This window comes from Portunus trituberculatus, chromosome 9 (assembly GCF_017591435.1).
Source record: "Portunus trituberculatus isolate SZX2019 chromosome 9, ASM1759143v1, whole genome shotgun sequence".
NCBI lineage: Eukaryota > Metazoa > Arthropoda > Malacostraca > Decapoda > Portunidae > Portunus > Portunus trituberculatus.
Window position 1 is genome coordinate 9,715,458 of NC_059263.1, and position 23,014 is coordinate 9,738,471.

General features: G+C 42.0%; 1 protein-coding gene across 2 annotated transcripts; it reads right to left on the bottom strand.

Annotated features, from left to right (window-relative positions):
- Positions 1-713: 713 nt before the first annotated feature.
- LOC123501561 (juvenile hormone epoxide hydrolase 1-like) lies at positions 714-22,019 on the bottom strand. 2 transcript variants are annotated; one of them, XM_045250458.1, is made up of 10 exons: positions 21,928-22,019; positions 17,190-17,369; positions 14,109-14,287; positions 10,513-10,742; positions 6,230-6,362; positions 3,155-3,357; positions 2,573-2,735; positions 1,419-1,496; positions 1,085-1,189; positions 714-935 (listed from the first exon to the last, which is right to left on the bottom strand). In XM_045250458.1, exons 2-10 carry the CDS (start codon positions 17,367-17,369, stop codon positions 833-835), a joined length of 1,374 nt encoding a protein of 457 aa, XP_045106393.1. In that variant the 5' UTR covers positions 21,928-22,019; the 3' UTR covers positions 714-832. The 2 variants fall into 2 exon arrangements, with proteins under 2 accessions (XP_045106393.1, XP_045106392.1); XM_045250457.1 differs by having other exon boundaries at positions 21,672-21,987.
- Positions 22,020-23,014: the final 995 nt, after the last annotated feature.

The following is a 23,014-nucleotide window of genomic DNA, read 5'->3' on the forward strand; positions in this document are numbered from 1 at the left end:
ACCCTGCCCAGCACACTCACCAACGCACACCACACACCTATACAAACACATACCCTGCCCAACACACACTCACCAACACACACCATCACACACTTACACAAACCCATACACTGCCCAGCACACTCACCAACGCACACCACACACCTACACAAACCCATACCCTGCCCAACACACACCATCACACACTTACACAAACCCATACACTGCCCAGCACACTCACCAACGCACACCACACACCTATACAAACACATACCCTACCCAACACACACTCACCAACGCACACCACCACACCTATACAAATACTTACCCTGTCCAATACACTCACCAACGCACACCACACGCCTATACAAACAAATACCTGTTCCCTCCCTCCCCACACACACTCATCACATCACATCACCAACACAGGCGCGGGCAGTTTATCCCTCAGTACATCAGTAGTCCTTCCACTCCCCGTCTGTCACCGAGCGCTGTCAGGCGGTGTGTTGTGTGGCTCGGCCGTCGTGACTTCTGAGCCGCCATACCTGAGACCACTCATGCTCGGGACAGTTCGAGGTTTGGCGGGGTTTGTTTCTGATACCAGTAAAAGCAGGAGGTTCACGGCAGGCGTTCCACACACTGGCAACGCTGAGTGGTGAGCGTGAAGGTGGTGGAGGTAGAGGGGGGGGGGGCTGTACTTATTAACAATAATAAAAAGGCCACAATAACCAACATGGAATTTTATCTTTTATCATTTGTTTTCTTAACACGCTAATAGCACTCCTATTACTGACACAGTAGACTTGAGCTTTGCCCCAAAAGAGGCTGGGGAGGCCACGGGGGCCACGGTGGGTTAGGGCTGCCGCTGCCGCACCGCCTTCACGAAGTTGTGTATGTCGCTGGCCAGCAGGTGCGGGCGTTCCATGGCCGCGAAGTGACCTCCAGCTGGGTGGTCCCTGTGGGGGAAACATAATGGCTTTCAGTTTCTTGAGTTTTGAAGTTTTGATGAGTATTCACAAATGTATGGTGCTGACTGAATGATTGTCCCAGCCCTGCCAGCCCCGCCACGCCACGCCACGCCACGCCACGCGCCGCGACGCCTCACCTGTAAGTTACGATGTCGTAAAACTTGTGGGCGAGGAAGTTCTTTGGGTCGACGCTCAGCTCGTGAGGGAAGGCTCCGATACCAGCAGGCACGCGGACTGGGATGCTGCAGACAGACAGACAGACAGACAGAGAGAGAGAGAGAGAGAGAGAGAGAGAGAGAGAGAGAGAGATAATATTACGTAAGTTTTTACTATAATTTCAATTCAAAACCGCAAGTATTTTCATGTAATCGATGAATGTACTACTACTACTACTACTACTAGTACTACTATTACTACTACTACTACTATTACTACTATTACTACTACTACTATTACTACTATAATACTTACTTGTCAATGGCCCGCGTCAGGACTTTGCCGAAATATTCCGCGTAGAACCGCATGCTAGAAGTGATGGAGCCTGTGAACCTGCGCCACGAAGAAGGAAGATCAGTGAGGACGTGCCTCGTGGAGACAGGAGGAGAGGGGACAGGGAGCCGTGTGCCACCCTTCAAAACCCTCACAACTTTCATCCTTGTAAAATTCTAGCTTAACATTTCAAGAACCCTATAAAAACTATTCTTTAAAATCCTAATCACAATTCTATTCCTTTCTGTAAAATAGTGAAGAACTGAAGAAAAAAAAACTTCCTTTTTGAACAACTCTAATTCAAATCTCAAGGACTCTAAACTAATACTCTTTAAAACTTCAGTAACTTCCACTCTAAAAATAGCTCCTTAACTTCCATCTTTTGTGGAATCCTATAGTTTAACATTTATAAAGCTCTAAAAACATATTAAAGCTCCTATAACCTGAATTCCTTTAAGTAAAATCCTAGTTTAACATCATAAATACTACGAAACACCCCTGAAACCTGCCATAACTCCATCCCAGCATGCCAAGCAAAGACTAGGCGCCAGTGTTTAGCACTACATACAGCCTCAGTGTCGGTGTCGTGTTCCATGTGCCTGGCTGTTCGGAGGTGTCGGAGGGGTGGGGGGGGGGATTGAACTGTTCATGCTCAGAAGCGATTGTATTCAAAGGCAACTTGATGAACAAGGGTATCCCTGCGCATCAGTGACAACATGGCGAGAGATTCACGAGGAAGACTGGCGCAATTTATGAATGAAATGGGTCCTAAACCTCAGTTTTTACTGAATGGAAAATATTCAGACCACATAACAGGCAACCAAAAGAGAAATAATCAGGAGGCAGAAGTGCCTCCCTGTGCGTCACTACACTTCATACAACAGTGTATGCACTTTTTCTTTAAACATAACGGTGTATTGGGTTCATGAAGGGTTTCTCATGAAAAACAAAATGAGCAATAGGTATGCGCCTCCCTGTGCCTCAAAACACTGGTCGGACATCCGCAGACAGGGGACCAACTAGGTACATGACTTTCTGCAGGTGGCCGTCTGTCATTTATTTGTAAACACAGCCCGGACAACTCCGAACAGCCGGTCACTCACGAACACTACACTGGGAAGAACCACTGAACCCACCAGTAGACGCAGATGTTGTCGAAAATTTGATCAAGGGGTATTGGGAAGTCAGGCTGCAGCAGACCACCATCAGGTAGCCACGGGTTGTTCTTGTTAGTCCAGGTGCTAAACTTCTCCAGGATGTAGACAGCAAGACTGACGGGGAGCTGGTTCAATGCTGCGCCTGTCACGGGGGAGAGGGGAGGCTATAGCTGTTGCTGTTATCATTATTGTTACTGTCACTGTTACTATTGTCGTGTCTCTCTGGAATAGCAAGACACTTATTGTAATTTTGGATAATTCTTTTGACTACTCTTTTGAAAGGCTGGCGGCTTTAGTGAGATTTTTTGTCTTTTGTTGCCGCAAGGTACAACCCTTCCTACATGAAAAATGAATGAATGAATAAGTAATAAATTTATAAATCCCAGAAACACTTTGCATGTTCTCAAGTGTTTCTCCCATTTGTCAAGTATTAATTTGTTATTAGAACTGAAGCACTCTTAGAAGCCCACGTACTGTAGCTTCAACAATCCTTTTCAAAACAGCCGTGCTACAGCGTGTGAGTGTTTCAGAATGGTCCTGGGCGCGTACTATTGCACGTACCTATAGTGTCTGGCTTGGTGGACTGTATGTGCAAGTAGCCAGTCTCCCTCAGGAACATGCTGATCTTCTTCCCCAACGGGTACACCTTGTGTTGGTCCTTGGCGTCCACCACCAGCCCCGCCGGCAGCAAGGACCCCAACATTGCCTTCACAAACCTGCCATTGGTGTTGACAAGAGCCATGTTGATGTGGATGCCTAGCACACTGCAACGAGGAGAGGGAGAGAACGTGTTAAAGGTAGTTCACACTGGCAATAGGAAAGGATCCTAAATAGCGAGTTTTCGGTGTTCGCCGGCTCGTTTAGTTCAGGAGTGTCACAGCATCGTCTCGCGGTGCAGAGCAGTCATCTCTAAGTCTAAACGATATATCTATTGATTTACCATGCTTTTACTCCGTCCAGTATATGTCTTGTTATTTTGCCATGGTTTCTTTATAGTTACTTGAGTTTATACAATTGCCATCATATAGAGCAAAGTATAGTCTGCTGGTGTATCAAGCTTTCATTTTAGAGACTTTGATACAGTACAAAACCTTAACACACTTTTGACCTCACCTCTGCACAGGTTGATGCTTCACAAGGAAAGTGTAGAGCAATCTTTGTTCGGCTCTTTATGGGAAAAAAGAAAATTTGTGGACGAAACCGAAATAGCCCGAAGGTGTACTGCAGTGGTTTATCACCGTGTCCCAAAGCTGTGTCTTGCCACAGCCTGAACATGGTGTGCCTTTAGACTATAAATAACTCATCAGGATGGCTACTGTCCATTAGCTAACATCGTTAGGTGTCTCTGACGTCGAAAACGTCTGTGCAGAACGATTTGGTTGGCAATAGACAATCTCATTATCAGACTTTGATTTATAAGTTATGAAAATTAACTCATTTACGGAGCTTCATATAATAATGGTATGTTAGGTTGTCTACTTTCTAGCCTAGATGGAAAGAAAATATCATGCAAACTGAGTTATCAATTGAGTAATTAAGCAATTTTTGTCTCTTCTTCAAGAAGCTTTGTACATTACTGTGATGATTCTCATCTCTGGTATTGGAAAGAATTTGTGGCGGAGAGCGGAGCGTTGTGGAATACCACGGGGAGCATGTCTTGGCCAGAACAAATGTACATACCGTAATTTGAAAAGATTCGTTCCCTTGAAAGAACTAAAACTTAGGGGTAGAAAGAGTTGGTTTTCATGTTCTTTTTTTTCCCCACGGTGCAAAATACTCGTTAAGTTATCACTACAATCACAGGAACACCATGGGAAAAAAAATACGAGACATCGACACATCAAATTAATTAATGGTATGTGACTAACAGAACCATAGATTTGAAGCTGTGTGAAAAAAAAAAAAAAAACATTACTGGCAGAGAGAGAGAGAGAGAGAGAGAGAGAGAGAGAGAGAGAGAGAGAGAGCGTCCAGTATAATCGCTAAAATATGAAAGCTAAACTGAAGAAAAAAGGAAATGAGAAACGATAACACCAATCCACAATGAACGAATGATGATGAATGATCGAAAGACGGAAAGAAGAATGAGAAATCAATAATACAAGAGTCCACCTTACGAGGAGGAGGAGGAGGAGTTGATGTATTATTATTGCGTTGCTCACACAGGCTTGTATTCTGAAACGCTTTGCTCTCTCACCATCACCACTCTGCAGACTCTAGTTGAAGATACTCGTGTTATTAAGGGTATTTTTATGGTTCTATTGATGGACTGGCAAGATTTCTAGATTATCATAAGAAAAATTTATCTTAAAAATCCAGGTAGTCGTCTCTGTGGCCTTGGAAAACTGTCGTGGTGAGAGAGCAAGGCTTTTCTAAATATGAACGACAATCTAGCGGGAAATCTTGTTTAGTGCGCATTCACCAGATAAACACACATGGAAGTTTTTTTTTTATATATATGGTCAAATTAGGTTAGGTTAGGTTAGGTTAGGTTATGGGACGAAGAGTAAGGGTAACTAAACAAAAATTCAAATTACAACAAATATGAATTAGGTACAGATGACCAAAATTGAAATAAATACGAAGAGGTTCAAATCTGATGACCTCCCCTGCCTCTATGACAAGGTTAGGTTAGGTTAGGCTAGGCTGGGTTTGTTTGCTTTTTATTTATTTATCTATTTTTTTTTTATGTAGGAGGGAAGCCAGTCAAGGGCAACAAAATATATATATGAAAAAAAAAAAAGGGTCCACTAGAGTGCTGGATCCCTAGATTAGGCCAGAGTGGGTTTGGGGTTGGGTTAGGTTAGGTTACGTTAGGTAAGGTTTGGGTTTGGGTTCCGTTAAGTTTAAAGTTCGGTTAGGTTAAGTTAAGATATGTTAAGTTAAGTTTTTCTGCAGTTTATGTTAATCAGGCATCACTATCCTTCCTCGTTTATACTTTCCACACACAAAAAAAAATCTCTGGGAGTGAACTGACAATGTGTTGTATTAATTAAATCGTGTTTACAAAACCGGCTTGGGAAAGCTTTTGTGGTGGTGGTGGTGGTAGTAGTAGTAGTAGTAGTAGTAGTAGTAGTAGTAGTTGTTGTTGTTGTTGTTGTTGTTGTTGTTGTTGTTATTGATGCTGCTGTTGTTTTTGTGTTGTTGTTGTTGTTGTTATTTGATATAGTTAAGTTATTGTTATTGTAGTTGGAGAAGGAGGAGGAGAAGGAGGAGGAGGAAGAAGAAGAAGAAGAGGTTAAGTTAGGTAAAGTTTGGTAGACTACAGTAGTAGTAGTAGTAGTAGTAGTAGTAGTAGTAGTAGTAGTAGTAGTAGTAGTAGTAGTAGTAGTTGTTGTTGTTGTTGTTGTTGTAGTAGTAGTAGTAGTAGTAGTAGTAGTAGTAGTAGTAGTTGTTGTTGTTGTTGTTGTTGTAATAGTAGTAGCAGCAGCAGCAGCAGAAACAGTAGTATTAATAGTATAGGTTAGGTTAGATTAAGTTAGTAGCAGCACGTTGTTAAATCAGATCAGTAGTAGTACAACAGTATCACTAACATCACACATACCTATCAAGATTAAGTCAGCTTAGTAGCAGCACATTATTATTTACTATCATCATCATCATCATCAAGTTGACCACAAGAGAACACACACATACTTATCAGGATAGAGGGTGGCCATGTCCGTCACAATGAGGGAGCCCCAGTCACCTCCCTGCGCGAAGAACCTCTCAAAACCCAGCCTCTTCATCAGCTTCAGGAAGATCTGCGCGGTCTGGAGATCCCCCAAGCCTGCACAAAACAAAAACACGTGCGTCAGCTTCATCGTGTCGCTGCGGGGTGTCCAGGAGACGGGAGGTGGGAGGGAGGGTCGAGGTAAGGCAGGGGGAAGTTGGGAGACGGGGTGATGTAGGCAGGAGGGGAGGAAGGAGGTGGTATAAACAGTGAAGATCAGGGAGAGAGGGGGTATGAAGGAAGCAGGGTGGGAGGCAAGAGGCAGGGGGGGAGTAGGGAGGAGGAGGAGAAGTGAGGGAAAGGACCAATAGTAGGAGGAGATGCAGGGGTCGAGCACGTCACGAACTCGACTGGTCTGAAAGTTGTATACGCAAGCACGCTGTTCGATATGCAGGGCAAAAAGAGATGTGGGTGAAAAAAAGAAAAGTGAAATGTTACTTTACGTATATTTGGTGGTGGTTCATCCTGCTGCTGGCTCGCTCATCGTGGCTGTTGCATCTGTCCGCAGCATTTTATTACCGTCTGTCTGATTGCTGGTTGCTGTCCGTGTGTGTGTGTGTGTGTGTGTGTGTGTGTGTAGGTACCTTTTCTTCTCTTATTTTAACTTTCCAAGAAGATGGAATGTGTGTGTGTGTGTGTGTGTGTGTGTGTGTGTCTTTCCTTCTCTTATTTCAACTTTCCAGGAAGATACAATGTGTGTGTGTGTGGGTGAGTGGGTGGGTGGATGGAGGGATACTGTCAGTGTTGATACCTGTATTATTGTAGTAGTAGTAGTAGTAGTAGTAGTAGTAGTAGTAGTAGTAGTACCAAGAAAAAGACGAAGAACAGGGGTAGGTGTGGTCAGGTTAGGAGAGGAGGCAGCCAACGCCTTACACACTACAACATTCAAACACGTGGTATTAGAAAATTTAGAAGTGTTGAGGCATGACTGCTCTACAACCTCACCCAGCATACGCCGCCGCGCCGCTCCCACTGTCTTTCTCCTTCCCCGCTGCATCTTCCCGCTCTGTTCAGAAACTCGCTCTTTATTTACTTGAGTTACATAAGTCTCTAGATTGCGATTCATGGGTTTATATTTTTTTAATGGTTTTCATGATAGATTGACGATGGTTCTTCATCACCAACAAGAGAAGAGCAATTGAGAACCCGGCTAGTCATCTCTGTGCCCTCTGAAAACAGACATGGCGATCTCTACAACGTTCAAAAGTCTAATTTACGCTACACGGGCTTTTAATGTTGATTTTTTTTTTCCTTCATTACTTTCAAGACATACTATCTATGTTTCTTCATTATAAACAGGAGAAGCGCTCTTGAAAACCCTGCTAGTCATCTCTGTTGCCTTTGAAAATAGTCGTGGTGAGGTTCAGAGAGAAAGCGAAGCGTGTCAGAATGAATATTCCTACTGGCTGAAAAGTCTTGCCCCGCTGCTACGCTCCTTATCCGATGAACGCCACCACTACTTTCCCTGTGGCTTCTTTCAACGTTCTCAACATTTCTCCACTTGTGTACGCCGGAGAAAATGAAAAAAAGAAGAGACAAAAAGGAAAATAAAAATGAAAATAAAGAGAAGATAAAAATGAGGTCGCGGCGTAACAGAAAATGAAGGTAAAAGGATTTAAAGAAACTGTAAGGCCGCAGAAATTTTACAGAAATATTGAAAAAAAAAAACGGTAAAAGATAAGAGAACAAAACATAGCAAATCGTAATATTCAAGATAAAAAATAAATAATAAGTGGAGAAAGGGAACAGAAAACGAGAAGTGGCTGAAGATAATAACAGTAATAATAAAAAGTCAGATAAAGGAAAACAAGACGGTGAAATATAAAATTGATCTGATACAAAAAGTAAAAGAGGGGATAGTTAGAGTAAAGTTAACAGAAAGTGGAAAACTGGAATACATAAAACAAAACAAAAATAGAAAAAAGTTTAAGAAAATTACTAATATTAATGGAATATCGTACACATAATGATAAAAAAAATATAACATGAAAAATAATAAAGAAAAAACACTCAAATGAAATAAAAATAATGAAATAGAGAAAAATAAAAGATACATAAGATGGGAATATATATAGGAATAGAATAATTACTCATAAAGACAAATTAAGACTCCAAGGAATAAACAACAAAAAAAAAAAAAAAAAAATTAAAAGCACAATAACACAAACACTGAAAAATAAATGAATAATGAAATAAAGATGCTAAAAGATGCAGCAACAATTCAGGTATTATACAGAACAAGAAAAAAGAAATTAACGGAGAACTGTATAGCGCTCTCTCTCTCTCTCTCTCTCTCTCTCTCGTGATTATAATGAAAGTATAAACCAATTATGGGAAGAAAAAAGAACAAGAGGAGGTTTTTTTCTCTGTCTCTCGCCCTCCCCATTCTCTCTCTCTCTCTCTCTCTCTCTCTCTGCACGCGTGGGGTGTGAGGGCTTCGTGATGGTTTCCTTGCAGCCTCCAATGTTCGTATGTTCGTGTGTACTTTTCTCCCCTGCACTCCTTGTTTTATTGATCTATTCATTGTTTATCTATTCACATATTTATTTATTTATCTATTTATTTATTGATCTATTTTTGAAGCCAAGGAGATGTTATGTCAAAGGTGTTTTTTTTCTTTTATGTTTTTTTTTTCTTGTTATTTTCTCGAGTCATTTATTTATGTATTTTTTTTTTTTTTTTTATGCAGAAGGGAGAACTGGCTAGGGGCAACAAGGTAGGGAAAAAAAGAAAACGCCCTCTGAGTCGCCGGTACCCTTAAACGACACGAGAGTTTGTTGAAAGTGGAGTGCAGAGTGCCATCATTTTTCAGGTCAGGTTAGATCAGGTTACATTACGTTAGGTTTCAAGACATGTGTCCCTTGTCCTTGTCCTTTGGCTAATCCTGTCGGCTCTGTAAGACTGGAAACTGAGTGGGCTTTTCTTTTTTTCTTTATATTTTTGTTGCTCTTGCCCAGTCCTTCTCTATTTCATAAAAAAAGGTTAGGTTTCACTTTAACGTAACTAACTTGACCTAACCTAACCCTAGCTAATGGTGCAGAGTGTAATAACCATCTGCGTGTCATCTCTGCTATAATCATCTTCTATATCTTTTCACCCTAACCTAACCTTAACTTTATCGAGTCTAACCTAACCTAACCTAGCATAACGTAACATATCTCCACCTAACACTCATTCATACGTCAATTAGATCTTACCCTCCCACCTCAATTAACCAAATCTAACCTAACACCAATTTATCTTAACCTAACCCAGTGTAACCTAACCTAACCTAACCTAACTTCACCCAGCACTCATTCGTACGTCAATTAGAATTATTACCTTCTCATCTTAAGTAACCTAAACCAAACCTAACCTAACCTTAACCTAACCCAGTCTAACCTAACCTAAAGTACTATGCATAACTTCACCTGACAGTCATTTTACTCTAATTACAATCACTCCCTTCCTATCTTAACCAACCTCAACCTAACCTAACCTAACCTGCGCACTCAACCATCATTTTACCACAACCATCTGTAGCCTCCCCTAACCTAACCTAACCTAACCACACACACACACACACACACACACACAGGCACTTAGCATACCGTCCCATTAACTTCCCATGTCAAGATAGCGAAGCAGGAAAACAGTGATAAAAGTAGAAAGGAATGCTCGATTGTGGGGGATTATCTTGCAGGGAAAGGAGAGGAGAGGATAGGAGAGAGAGAGAGAGAAAGCGTGTGTGAGAGCCGCGGTGTGAGGAACCAGAGTTAGGGGCAGAAAAACCCGATAACTGTTGCGACCTTTCTGAACTGGGAGAGAGGAAGAGAGAGAGAGGGAGGGGGAGAGAGAGAGAGAGAGAGAGAGAGAGAGAGAGAGAGAGAGAGAGAGAGAGAGAGAGAGAGAGAGAGAGAGAGAGAGAGAGAGAGAGAGAGAGGGGAGGCAGGGGTGGGAAGGTGATAGGAAAGGAAAGCGGATTAAGGTTAGGTAATAAAGTTTCATAAATGTCGAAGAAAAGAGAATCGAGAGAAGAAAAAATTAAACAGACAGAGAGAGAGAGAGAGAGAGAGAGAGAGAGAGAGAGAGAGAGAGAGAGAGAGAGAGAGAGAGAGAGAGAGAGAAAATATACGCAGACACCTAAGACAGATAAAGAAAGAGAAAGGAAGGCTGACTGACCTACACACACACACACACACACACACACACACACACACACACACACCTTGCTTAGCTGACGCCTGGGAGAACGCATAGCCGGGAATGGAGGGGCAGATCACTTCGAAGGCCACACCACTCCCCTCCTGCGGCGCCGTCAGGAGTGGGAGGATGTTGTAGAACTCCACTATAGAGCCAGGCCATCCGTGCACCATCAGGAGGGGCACCACTGTCACCCCCGGGGCCTTCTTCGCCGCAGCCCTCAGGAAGTGAATGTCCAGCCCTTCTATCTGTGTCCTGCCAGGTTGAAAAGGTTGCTGTGGTTATGGTGGTGGTGGTGGTGGTGGTGGTGGTGGTGGTGGTGGTGGTGGTGGTGGTGGTGGTGGTAGTGGTATATGTGAAGAGGTACTGACACCTGACGCGTTATAAAGAAAGAGTTTGTGGTTCTAGTAGTAGTAGTAGTAGTAGTAGTAGTAGTAGTAGTAGTAGTAGTAGTAGTAGTAGAAGTAGTAGTAGTAGTAGCAGTACGTAGATGTGGAGTCCATCTGAGTCCTAACGGGTTATAATTGAAAGGTTTATGGTTCTAGTAGTAGTAGTAGTAGTAGTAGTAGTAGTAGTAGTAGTAGTAATAGTAGTAGTAGTAGTAGTAGTAGTAGTAGTAGTAGTAGTAGTAGTAGTGGTAGTCGTAGTAGCAGTAGTAGTAACCGTAGTAGCAGAAGGTTACAGATCACCAGCAGCTCAGCGAAAGGAAGAATCGGTGAAGGGAATTAATTGCATCTGCTCGAATCAATTTTTTCTCTTATTTTGTTATGTAAGAGCGGCTCTGTCCAATAACAGTTTTACAGCCCACTAAGGTACCAGACCCTGAAAAAGAGACTCAGCACGATTAACCAAAACTTCTACTAAATTCTGAGTGAAGGGCGTGTGTGTGTGTTTCACTGTTTGATCTGCTGCAGTCTCTGACGAGACAGCCAGACGTTACCCTACGGAACGAGCTCAGAGCTCATTATTTCCGATCTTGGGATAGGCCTGAGACCAGGCACACACCACACACCGGGACAACAAGGTCACAACTCCTCGATTTACATCCCGTACCTACTCACTGCTAGGTGAACACCACCTACACGTCAAAGGAGACACACCCAAATATCTCCACCCGGCCGGGGAATCGAACCCCGGTCCTCTGGCTTGTGAAGCCAGCGCTCTAACCACTGAGCTACCGGGTGTGTGTGTGTGTGTGTGTGTTAGGAGTATATAGAGAGGGCAATATGAGGGAAGGCAAAAGCTGATCTGCGGGGGGAACATTCGAGATGGAAAGGTGCACTAGAGGATAGAGATTTGAACATTAGTAGAAGCAAGACGGAGTACCTCCCCTTTAATGCGGTAGATGGTGGAGATGATATGAGTATAGATGGGGAAGCCATTAAGAGAGTTACTGCCTTCCGATATCTTGGATCGCATGTAACTATGGACGGTGAACTAGATGTAGAAATAAACCATCGGATTCAGTGTGGATGGAATTCCTGGCGAAAAATGTCACGGGTTCTATGTGACAGAAAATTAAGTGCAAGACTGAAAGGTAAAGTTTACAAAGCAGCAGTAAGGCCTGCAATGATGTATGGAAGGGAAACTTGGGCTATGAAGAAGGTACATGAAAAGAAGGTTGATGTAGCAGAAATGAGAATGTTAAGATGGATGTGCGGTGTGACAAGAAAAGATAAGATCCAGAACGAGTTGATAAGAGGCACAGTGAAAGTTGCAGAGATAAGTTCAAAGATGCAAGAAAGAAGGTTAAATTGGTATGGGCATGTAATGAGAAGAGATGAAAACTATGTAGGAAGAAGAGCAATGACTATGGAGGTGGAGGGAAGAAGAAGAAGAGGTAGACCGAAGCTGAGATGGAAGGACAAGCTGAGAGAAGATATGAGTGAAAAAGGACTGCTAGAAAATCAGGTGGCTGAAAAGAATATCTGGAAGAGACTAGCGAGGAACAGCGACCCCATAGGAAGATGGGATATAAGCTGAGGAAGAAGAAGAAGAAGAAGAAGAAGAAGAAGAAGAATGTGAGGGAAGTGAGGGAAGGCAATGAGAGGGCAGTGTGAGGGAAGTGTGAGGATGAAGGAAGGGAGTGTGTTGAGAGTGCAGGCTACAGTTGGGTCGTAGGAAAACTCCTCCCTCCCATGATTCAGTGCTTAGTCTCAGTAATCAAGGTCGTTAGTGGTGAGTGATTAGCGAGGATGCAGACTCTAGCTAGGGACAGTCAAGCTCAAGTCACGGTCCATTCACGGTCCAGTTGATTGCAGGACACAAAGAAGCGTGAAAAAAGTAAAAAAAAGAAAAAAAAATAGCGGAAAGAAGTAATGAAAAATAACAAGAAAAAGGCAACAAGAAAGAAAGTAGCAGGAAAAACAGTACAAAAATAATATTGAATGCTTTCTTTAGTTTCTACGTCGGACGTACACTAACCTAACCTAACCTAACCATTATTACCTTTTTCTTGAAATCATGGTACTATTATTATTCTTTATATTTTTTTACTTTTTTCCATGTTATTCTTTCCTAGCTTTAATCATTTCCTTTTTTCGTTTCTTATTTTCGTGATGCTTTCTTTCCGAGCAGCACTGGTTTAGTCACACACAGCCACATGCATTTCACTGGAAGCATTCACACTGATGATGTGCAGGTAATGAGTGCCTGGACCACGAACTGAGCGTACCCGTCCTTGAAGTGTGTATCATCCCATAGGAAGCCTTTAAAAGATTACACGGATTTATGAATAAGAATGACAGGTGGAAATAGGTAGGTATGTTTATCTCATGCGACTGCCTCGTGTCGGCCTGATGGCTTGTGCTCTAACAATCACATATTTAGAGGGGGAATATGAGCGTTAAAAGAATATTATAGATTTTCAATGTGGATAAGAATGACAGCTGGATATAGGTAGGTATGTTTATCACAGGGCCTGCCACGTGTCGGCCTGATGGCTCCTTGCAACAACCTTAGTGTTTCTATACCCCAACAGTTACGTACTTAGAAGATGGGAGGTTTGAAAGATTATACACATTTATATGGATGGGGATGACAGTGCAAAAATGAAGGTATGTCTAACACAGGGACTGCCACGTGTTGGCTTACACTCTGACAACCACGTATTTAAAGTTTTTTTTTTTTTTTTTTTTTTTTTTGTCAAGGCTTATAGCGCCTGTAGGTCTACTTGAAGAGTATGGGAAGCGCTGCGCTGTTCAATTTCCACCCATTAGCGGCGCAGGCAATTTTATTTAAAGTGGTACCCATATTGGGGCCCATATCACCACCCAAGCGCATCTTTGGTGTAAGGCATTTACACCTCCACCAAGAACCTGGGTATCATGGTGACATGTAGGTAAATTTAAACCACTCGACAAATGACAAAGTTTCAAGGTGGCACGTGGTGGGATTCTAACTTACGTATAGATGTCTGCCCTACCCCACGCTCACCACCTTATCCACTACGCCACCGCTTCAAAAGATTATATAAATTTATATGAATAGGGATGACAGATGGGCATGTTTGAGAATAGGAGCTTTAAAAGATTATACACATTTAAATGGCTAAGGATGAGAGTTGGGTATGCTTGACAAGTGTGGGAAGTGATGGCTCTCTATGTCCTCTGAGTCACGTACTTGAAGTGAGGGTATGAATTGAGTCGCTCCTCCCTCTTCTTCCAGTCATACTTGGTGCGCCAGTACTTCACCACGGCGTCCAGCGTGGTGTCCGTGAAGCCGTAGGTGAAGTTAGCGTCCTGCAGGGCTGGAGTGAGGCGCAGGGGCAGAGACAGACGCATCTTTAGGTCATCAAGGTCCTGCGGGAGGGTAAGTTGTTAAGTTAGGTTTAGTTAGGCTAGGAAAAAAGGTAACAATAAAATAGCAAGAAGAAAGTAACATAAAAATAGAAGCGGGAAAAGGTAAACAAGAAATAACAAGGAAGAAAAGTAACAAGGAAAAGTGACAAAAAAAAAACTTCATGCCTTTGTTTCTATTTCCAAGGTAACGTAACCTAACCTCACCTAAACACAATTGCTTTTTCTTTCATAAATAAAATTACTGGTGTTACTTTATTTCATTACACTTTTCTCCACTAACAATTCTTCTTTCCTTTCTTTCTTTTTCCCCTAAACAAACTTACTATATACTACTTTTTTCATGATACATTTCTCCCAAGTAATTATTTTCTTTTTCTTTCCTAAAACAAAATTACTACTATACTTTTTTCAAGACATTTTTCGTCCTAGCAATTCTTTTCCTTCTTTTTTCCTAAACAAAATTACTATTACTATTTTCATAACACTTTTCGTCCTAGCAATTCATTTATTCCTTATGTTTTTCCTTTTCCTTTCCCTTCTGAGCGCCGTACCTGGCAACACTGCGCGCCTCCACCACCACCACCACCACCAAACAGATGCAGCTGAGACAAGCCAAACAGGCCTTTGAAATAACAAGGGCAAGTGTTTGTGTCGCCTCTACTTCTTTATTATTCATTTATCTCTTATTGCAAAGGAAAGGAAAACTAGTATCTCTGAATATGACGAATAGTATTGGTAATTGTAGTGGTAGTGGTAGTAGTAGTAGTAGTAGTAGTAGAACAGTAGTAGTAGCAGTACTAGTAAGAACAGTAGTAGTAGTAATTGTGGTGCAGTAGTAGTAGTAGTAGTAGTAGTAGTAGTAGTAGTAGCAGTAGCAGTAGTAGTAATAGTAGTAGTAGTAGTAATAATCCATATACGCCTAACCATACTACTGCTACTACTACTACTACTACTACTACTACTACTACTACTACTACTACTAGAACTAGTTAAATCCAAAAAAGGGATAATGAAAATACGACTAATGATAGTAGTGACAGTTAAAAGGTAGAAATATGAAGGGCTCAAGAATGAAAATAGTAATAGTAGTAGTAGTAGTAGTAGTAGTAGTAGTAGTAGTAGTAGTAGTAGCAGTAGTAACAGTGGTTGTGATGGTGGTGTCAGCAATAACCGGCTATTAAATGAGACTTACCAGTGCCATGAAGAGAGAGAGAGAGAGAGAGAGTAAATCTAACACGTGACACTCAAGTAACGATGACATGGCAGAAAACACACACACACACACACACACACACACTTTTAATCGTCTCAGTCCTATTCACAGCACTGCACAGCCTCCCAAGAGCGTTAAATACAGTAAATAAGAATGAAAAACTGTAGTAAATAACTGAAATAGAAAGATTACAGAGAGAGAGAGAGAGAGAGAGAGAGAGAGAGAGAGAGAGAATGATAACCGTAACCTTCACACACACACACACACACACACGCTTGTTGTATTGTTGCCAAGACGCGATGCTTGTCGGGATAGCTTTGTGTGACGCTTTGCCCTCTCACCACGACTATTTTCACGGCCCCCAGACATGGTAACTGGGCTTGTCAGAGGATGTTTCTCCTCTTAAAACCGTAGACACCTTTAGAAACCTTGTTAATCTGTCGCTAAAGCCGCTAAATCCTTCCAAATGCCCGTGGAACTTCAATTTATTAGAAACTTCTGGGTGACGCTGTAGCCTAGTCGTGGTGCGGGATATAGTGTTCCAGAAGTGTTCAAGAGAGGTTTCACTTTTTTTTTTTTTTGCATTTGTGTTTATTATTGTTATTTTGTTCTGTTTCATATTAAAAGCGTGTTGTTAATCCTTTCAATACTGGGATACATTTTCACCTTGAGATTTGTGCACGATTTAGACCATTTTATTGACATTAGGAAAGGTCTATGGTGATCAGCAAATTAATGGGCAGTCTTCACTATGTTAATCCCCCAGATAAGTAAGTGTCAGTCTGAAGCTGTATACAATCGCTAAATAGTAACCAGAATGAATATAGAAACGCGGCTTGGTAGAGAAGGGGTCAAGATGAGATGTTTTGAGTGTGTTGCTTCTGAGTGTGTTGCTTCTGTTTTGGTGTTACAGGATTTTCACGGGAATTTCTGGGCTAAAGGTGATACTTTTTGGGGGTACCTCCTATCTCAAAGCCCACCCGCTAGGAAACCGTTGCCCCGAGTGAGGAAGCCCAACCTACACTCGGACCGTGGACAGGATTCGAACCCGTGCGCTTGGAGACCCTCGCACCCCAAAGCACGCATGGTTCCACTGTTCTGTTGTTTCTTCCTCTTTACTTTTTTTTTTCTTTTTCTTGTTTTTGCTTACTTTTTTCCTTATCTAATTTTTCTTGTCTTTTTTTTTTGTTGTTCTTTTCTCGTATGTCTTGAATTTTTGTTTCTTTTTTGTTTTATTTGCCAGTATCATATTTTCTTTGTATTATTTTACCTTATTTCTTCTTCTTCTTATTATTATTATTATTATTATTATTATCATCATCATCATTAATACTATCATTACTATTACTATTAACTACTACCATCACTATTATTGGACAGGCATGACAAAACGACGAGAAATACCAACCCCTCGAAAGTTAACAAGGAACTGTGGTCACGGGAAGACCAATAAAGCTACTCACACACACACACACACACACACACACACACACACACACACTTTTAATCGTCTCAGTCCTATATATTCACAGCACTGCATAGCCTTTCAATAGATTTAAATACTGTAAATAAGAATGAAAAACTGTAGTAAGTGGCTGAAATAGAAAAAACCAGATTACGTAGAGAGAGAGAGAGAGAGAGAGAGAGAGAGAGAGAGAGAGAGAGAGAGATGCAGCACAAATCACTCACAGCTTGAGGGACATCAATTTTGAATGGCCTGACGGTGGTGTCCTCTTTCTGGTGCTCCCCGGGGCCCCACCAAGGGTTGGGGTCGATGTAGGGCGGGGGCGGCTCCTGCATGACGCGCCATACGAAATGCCCCGCCCCAGCCACTAGCAGCCCCGCCACCAGGATGCGCAGGAACCCCATCTGTTGACGGAAATGAGAATTACTAAGGGAAGTGTAACAAAAACGTTTTACTTTCTCTTTCTTTCACTCGACACTACATTTCCAAGGCCACTGAGATGATTAGCCGGGTTCTCAAGAGTGTTTCTCCTGTTGGTGGTGTAAAAACCGTGTTAATCTGCCATTAGTGTGGTGAAAAACAATGTGGAAAAACTCGTGTTGCTTCAGCTACAGTATTTTGAAATAGTGGAGGTGTGGCGTAGATTTTAATAGTAGTTACTGTTGTTTTTGTTTTTGTTGTTGTTGTTGTTGGTGGTGGTGGTGGTGGTGTTGGTGGCGGTGGTGGTGGATTCAGTGTGTGAGTGGCAACTTAATTCAGTTATTGGTTGAATTTATAGCTCAGTTGCCAAAATTGAGTGAGTAAAAAACGTACATAAACTGAATATAGGTATAAAAAAAAAGGCGTTTGTTTTCCAATCATGTTTGGATTGATTGATTGACTGATTGACTAACTGACTGACTGACTGACTGAGTAATGACTAAACTGACTACTGATTGGTCTTGAAGCATAACACTGCGGGTACAGCATGTGGACAGCGTTGCGTGCAGGGTTTTTTTTCATGTAAGAGGGGAAAGCTGACCAAGAGCAACGTAAAACGAAAAATAGACTCTCTAACTTGCCAGTCCCCGTGCAGGTCCGAGAGAGTTAGCGCCCCCACAAAAAAAAAAAAAAAATGTCTTGATACAATGGTCGAAAGTCAATGAGAAAACTAGAAAATAAGATAGAAAGAGGGTAAATATTAAGAGAAGGCACGCCGCTCTATTTGCTAATGTTTTCGGCTCATAACCCCCAACATTACCTAACCTAACTTAACGTATCATTGTATAATGGCGGGTTGACACTCGTCAATATGCGGGCAGCAATGCTACCAGCTAGACTCGCTAGAGGTATCGGGTGGATTTTGGTGTCTTGCGGGTAGAGCTGCTACCAGCAAAACAAGACTGACACGTTGGTCTTGTCCATCCGCTACGGCTTCGCTTACATTGTGACGTCACGCAAAAAAGTTCGGACATGTGGTGTCCAGAGGTGGAGAAGAAAGTGTTGGAGGTAGTGAGGGACAAACAGCATGTCTGGGACTCGAAACACGAGTTACACAGCAAGAAAAGCCTTCCTAGAAGCACTTTTGATGCATGAGATCGCTGTCACTCTCCGATGACTGTTTCCCTCTCTGCAGTGTCTTGCTGGAGGTGAGGATTGAATACTTGTGATGATTTAATATGATCGCAATTGTGCATAGAATTTTTAAGACATTTTGCTGAACAGCTGTTTGTTTACATTCATTTCCGGACGCCAACCGACCGATATTTCTCAGCCACTATGTGAACGTACTCTGGCTTGGAGGGCTTTGTCAAAACGGATATCATTGCCACCCGCATATTGATACGTATGAACCCGCCTTCATGCAACGATAGGTTAGGTTAGTGTCCTTAACACCTTCAATACTGAAATGCATTTTTACCATAAGTTTGGGTATGATCTGACGATTTTATTTACATTAGGAAGGGTCTATGGAGGTCAGAAGATTAATGGCCAGAGTCTTCACTATCTTAATCCCCACATAAGTTCCTAAGCTGTATAAAGTCACCAAATAGTGAGCAGAATGAATATAAAAAAGCGTTGAAGGAGGTTAAAGGTAGGCTACTGATTTCAGGAGCCGAAAACATGAGTAAATAGAGCGTTTGTTTAGTGGATGCTGGGAAGGACTGGCTGGATGATGGTGATGGATGAGTGTGTGTCTGTAGGGCGAGGCAGACCAGGTGTGTAGGCAGGTGTGTAGAGGCAGCTTTGTAAGGCAGACAAGTGTGCAGGTTCGGACAGCAGTGTAAGATCCGTGTTAAGAAACGCCTCACACACTCACACACACACACACACACGCTCTCTCTCTCTCTCTCTCTCTCTCTCTCTCTCTCTCTCTCTCTCTCTCTCTCTCTCTCCACGGCTATTTTCAAAAGCCACTGAGATGTGTATCCGGGTTTCCTATACCGTTTACTCTACTAACAATCTTATCAATCTGTCCCTAGAACTGTAAGGGATTCCATGAAAAACCCACATAACTTCAAGCAGACCCTTTTGAAAGTAGTGAACGTGATGGTGGTGAGCAAGTGTTTCATTGGTCCATTCAGAGGTTGAAGAGATTCTGCAACACTTCCGCGCCGCACCTCCACTTCACTCAAATCCTTGTAATACACTGTAACACTTGCTTTAAGGGTGCTCTTATAGTTCTAATGAAAGATTAACAAGATTTCTACTTTACCAAATAGAGGAAACAGTCTAAGGAACCCTGCTGTGACTTTGCAATCTGTCGTGAGAGAGCAAAGCGTTTCAAAAGACGCCCCTTGCAAAAAACAGGAATGGAGATTGACGAATGTAGAGAGATAAGAAGGGAAAGGCACTCACACCTTTACCCAGCCACCACCACTACCACCACCACCAGTGACGGGACAGCAAGTTAAGTCATGGTGAGAGAGCAAAGCCTTTCAGAAGATATACCTTACAGAAACGCATATTGACGAACTTAATGAAGGAAGACAAGAAGGAGAAGGCACTCACACCGTTACCCATCCTCCCCCCAACCACCACCACCAGTGACGAGACAGGAGATAAGTCATGGTGAGAGAGCAAAGCGTTTCAAAAGACGGGCCTTACAAAAAGAAAAGAAAGAAAAAAAAAAAAAACAGGAATGTAGACTGACGAACATAGGAAGATACGAAAGAAAAAGTATTCATACATCATCTAACCAGCCACCACCACCACCGCCACTACTACCATCACCACAGTTGGGTTAGGTTAGGATTAGGATCAGGGTTAGGGTTAAGATTAAGATTAGGTTAGGATTACGTTAGGTTAAGTTGGATCAGGTTAAGATAGGTTAGGCTAGGTTAGGTTATGTTACTCCCACTACCACCAGCACTATTCGAGTATAAACATTACAAAGCACAAGCCTTATATAGACGGAAGGACGACAGACAAACGTAATATGCCCGAGTAACATTATATGGTTCTAATATATTTCGTTTCCATGCGGCTTCCGTAAGTCAATTATTGTTACGTTGAAATCAATGAAATGCTGCTGTTCACATCATACTTCTGTCTCCGTCCGTCTTCCGTGCGGCTTTCGTTCCTACGTATGGAAAACGTTTGAAAGAAATCTGACGGACGAAACGTTTACGTAACGGAAACGTTCCTCATCCCAGCCGTAAGTGTGAACACCTTTACGTGTCACAGGTGTGTTGCTCTTGATCAAATCCTTATAAACTTTCTGAAGCAAATAGTTTAACTGGGATTTAGTCACTCTGAGATAATGATAAAACTTAATTTCAGATCGTCTTGTAAGTCTTTGTAGTCCCAAATTCACCCTCTGACACCTTTTCCTTTCGCATTTGTGTGCCCATCATCTCTTCTTCATTGCTTTGACTCTATTCGCCTCATCTTTGTCCAGAAGAAGAGCAATTGCAGTGAGCTCCTTCACACAAAATTTTCTTACGTCATGCCGGAGCAACAGCCACGCGCGCAAGTCCATCAGATTTCTTCCAAACGTTTTCCATACGTACTAACGAAAGCCGCACGGAAGACGGACAGAGGCGGAGTGCATGATGTAAACAGCCTCGTTTCCTTAATTTCAATGTAACAATAATTGACTTACGACTTACGGAAGCCGCATGGAAATGAAATGTATTTGAACAATATAGTGTGAATCGGCCCATACAGAAAGATTAGAGAGAATGAACACTAATATCATTACTTCACCACCACCACCACCACCACACAGCCTCCCTGCCCCGTGCCCTTGAGAGTAACCATGCTTCCTAACCCTTCCCTGAGTGACACCTCCCTTCCAGGACACCTCCCGCACTGTAACGAGCCATAACAAGCCAAACAACCTCGTCATGTCTCGTAATTGGTGGAACTTCTAAAACGCAGCGGCAAGATGTAACACAGCGGCAAGATGTAATGAAGCTTATTGTGTTACCTGTGTGTGTGTGTGTGTGTGTGTGTGTGTGTGTGTGTGTGTGTGTGTGTGTGTGTGTGTGTGTGTGTTTACATACGTGACTTGGCTGTGTAGGAGAGAGGAAGAGCCTGAGCCAGCATCACCTAACAAAACACACACACACACACACACACACACACACACACACACACACACACTCAAGCAAGGTAAATGAAAAAGTATAGTAACATGTTTTGCTCGAATTAAACGTAATGCAAACCAAGGCTACACACACACACACACACACACACACACACACACACACACACACACTTACCTTAAACAACAAACCAAAATGGGAAAAACCAACAAGAAAACACAAAGACGGAGAAAAAGAGGGAAAGGAAGACGAAGAAAGAGAGAAAAAAGAAAAGATAGATGGACAGAGAGAGAAAGAGAAACAGAAACAGAAAGAGTTATTACGTAAAAGAAGCGAAACACTAAGTTAAAGATTGGAGATAGACGTTGAGTGTAGTGGCGAGGCAGAGGGAGTGGAATGGCCCAGTGCTTCCCTCCCCGACCTTCTCTCTCACCCAGCGCGACTGAGACTGGCTGGCTGAGGAGACGAGAGGGCCCAGTCACCGTGCCAGGCTCAGACGCGGCTCTCCCTTATCCTGAGTGTGTGTGTGTGTGTGTGTGTGTGTGTGTGTGTGAGGGAGGGAGAAGGGGTGCCAGTGTGTGTGTGTGTGTGTGTGTGTGTGTGTGTGTTAGAATAGGTTGTCATGTTTTTTTGTTTGTTTTTATCTAGATTGTTTTCGTTTCGTTTGGGTTCTCCTGAGTGAGTGAATGAGTGATTGACTGACTCTCTCTCTCTCTCTCTCTCTCTCTCTCTGCCTCGGGGTTGGGGGTGGGGGAGCAGCGGGTGAAAAACAGCTCAATAATTGATATAGTGATCCCTTAAAAACACATGAGAGGTCACCGTTTTTTATTGATATTTTTTTTTTTTTCGCCTTTTTTATGTTTTTATGATCATTTCGTCGATATGGAGAGAGAGAGAGAGAGAGAGAGAGAGAGAGAGAGAGAGAGAGAGAGAGAGAGAGAGAAAATTAAAGGTTAAAAATAAAAAAAAAATGAAATACGAGGTAATCCAGAAATATGAAAAATAAATAAGAAATGAAACTTTTGAAAATAAAGAAAGTAAGAATAGAATCAAGAACAGAGATGAAACTGAAGATAAGGAAGAGACAAGAAGAACGAGATAAGAGAGAGAGAGAGAGAGAGAGAGAGAGAGAGAGAGAGAGAGAGAGAGAGAGAGAGAGAGAGAGAGAGAGAGAGAGAGAGAGAGAGAGAGAGAGAGACATTACTATTATTATTATTATTATTATTATTATTATTATTATTATTATTATTATTATTATTATTATTATTGTCATCATTATCATTATCATCATCATCATCGCCATCCTCATCAATCATCATCATTTTTTTTTTTATCTAATTCAGTTTCTCATCACACTAACCTTTTTTTTTTTTTTTACCTCATCTAAAATCTACCTCACTAATGTTTTCTCACTGAAATATTTAACAAAAAAAAAAATAAATAAATAAAAATTACTCCACAATCGAATTTTCATACATTTAAAATTTTACCTGGCATTCAATTTTCACCTAATTTAATTT

Excerpts from the sequence above, each read along its gene's own strand:
- LOC123501561 (XM_045250458.1), bottom strand. The coding sequence starts at position 17,369 with ATGGGGTTCCTGCGCATCCTGGTGGCGGGGCTGCTAGTGGCTGGGGCG. Across the intron at positions 3,358-6,229 it reads GCCACCCTCTATCCTGATAA|TGTGCTAGGCATCCACATCA; the intron begins GTATGTGTGTGT and ends TCCTCGTTGCAG. Across the intron at positions 936-1,084 it reads TACGACATCGTAACTTACAG|GGACCACCCAGCTGGAGGTC; the intron begins GTGAGGCGTCGC and ends TTTCCCCCACAG.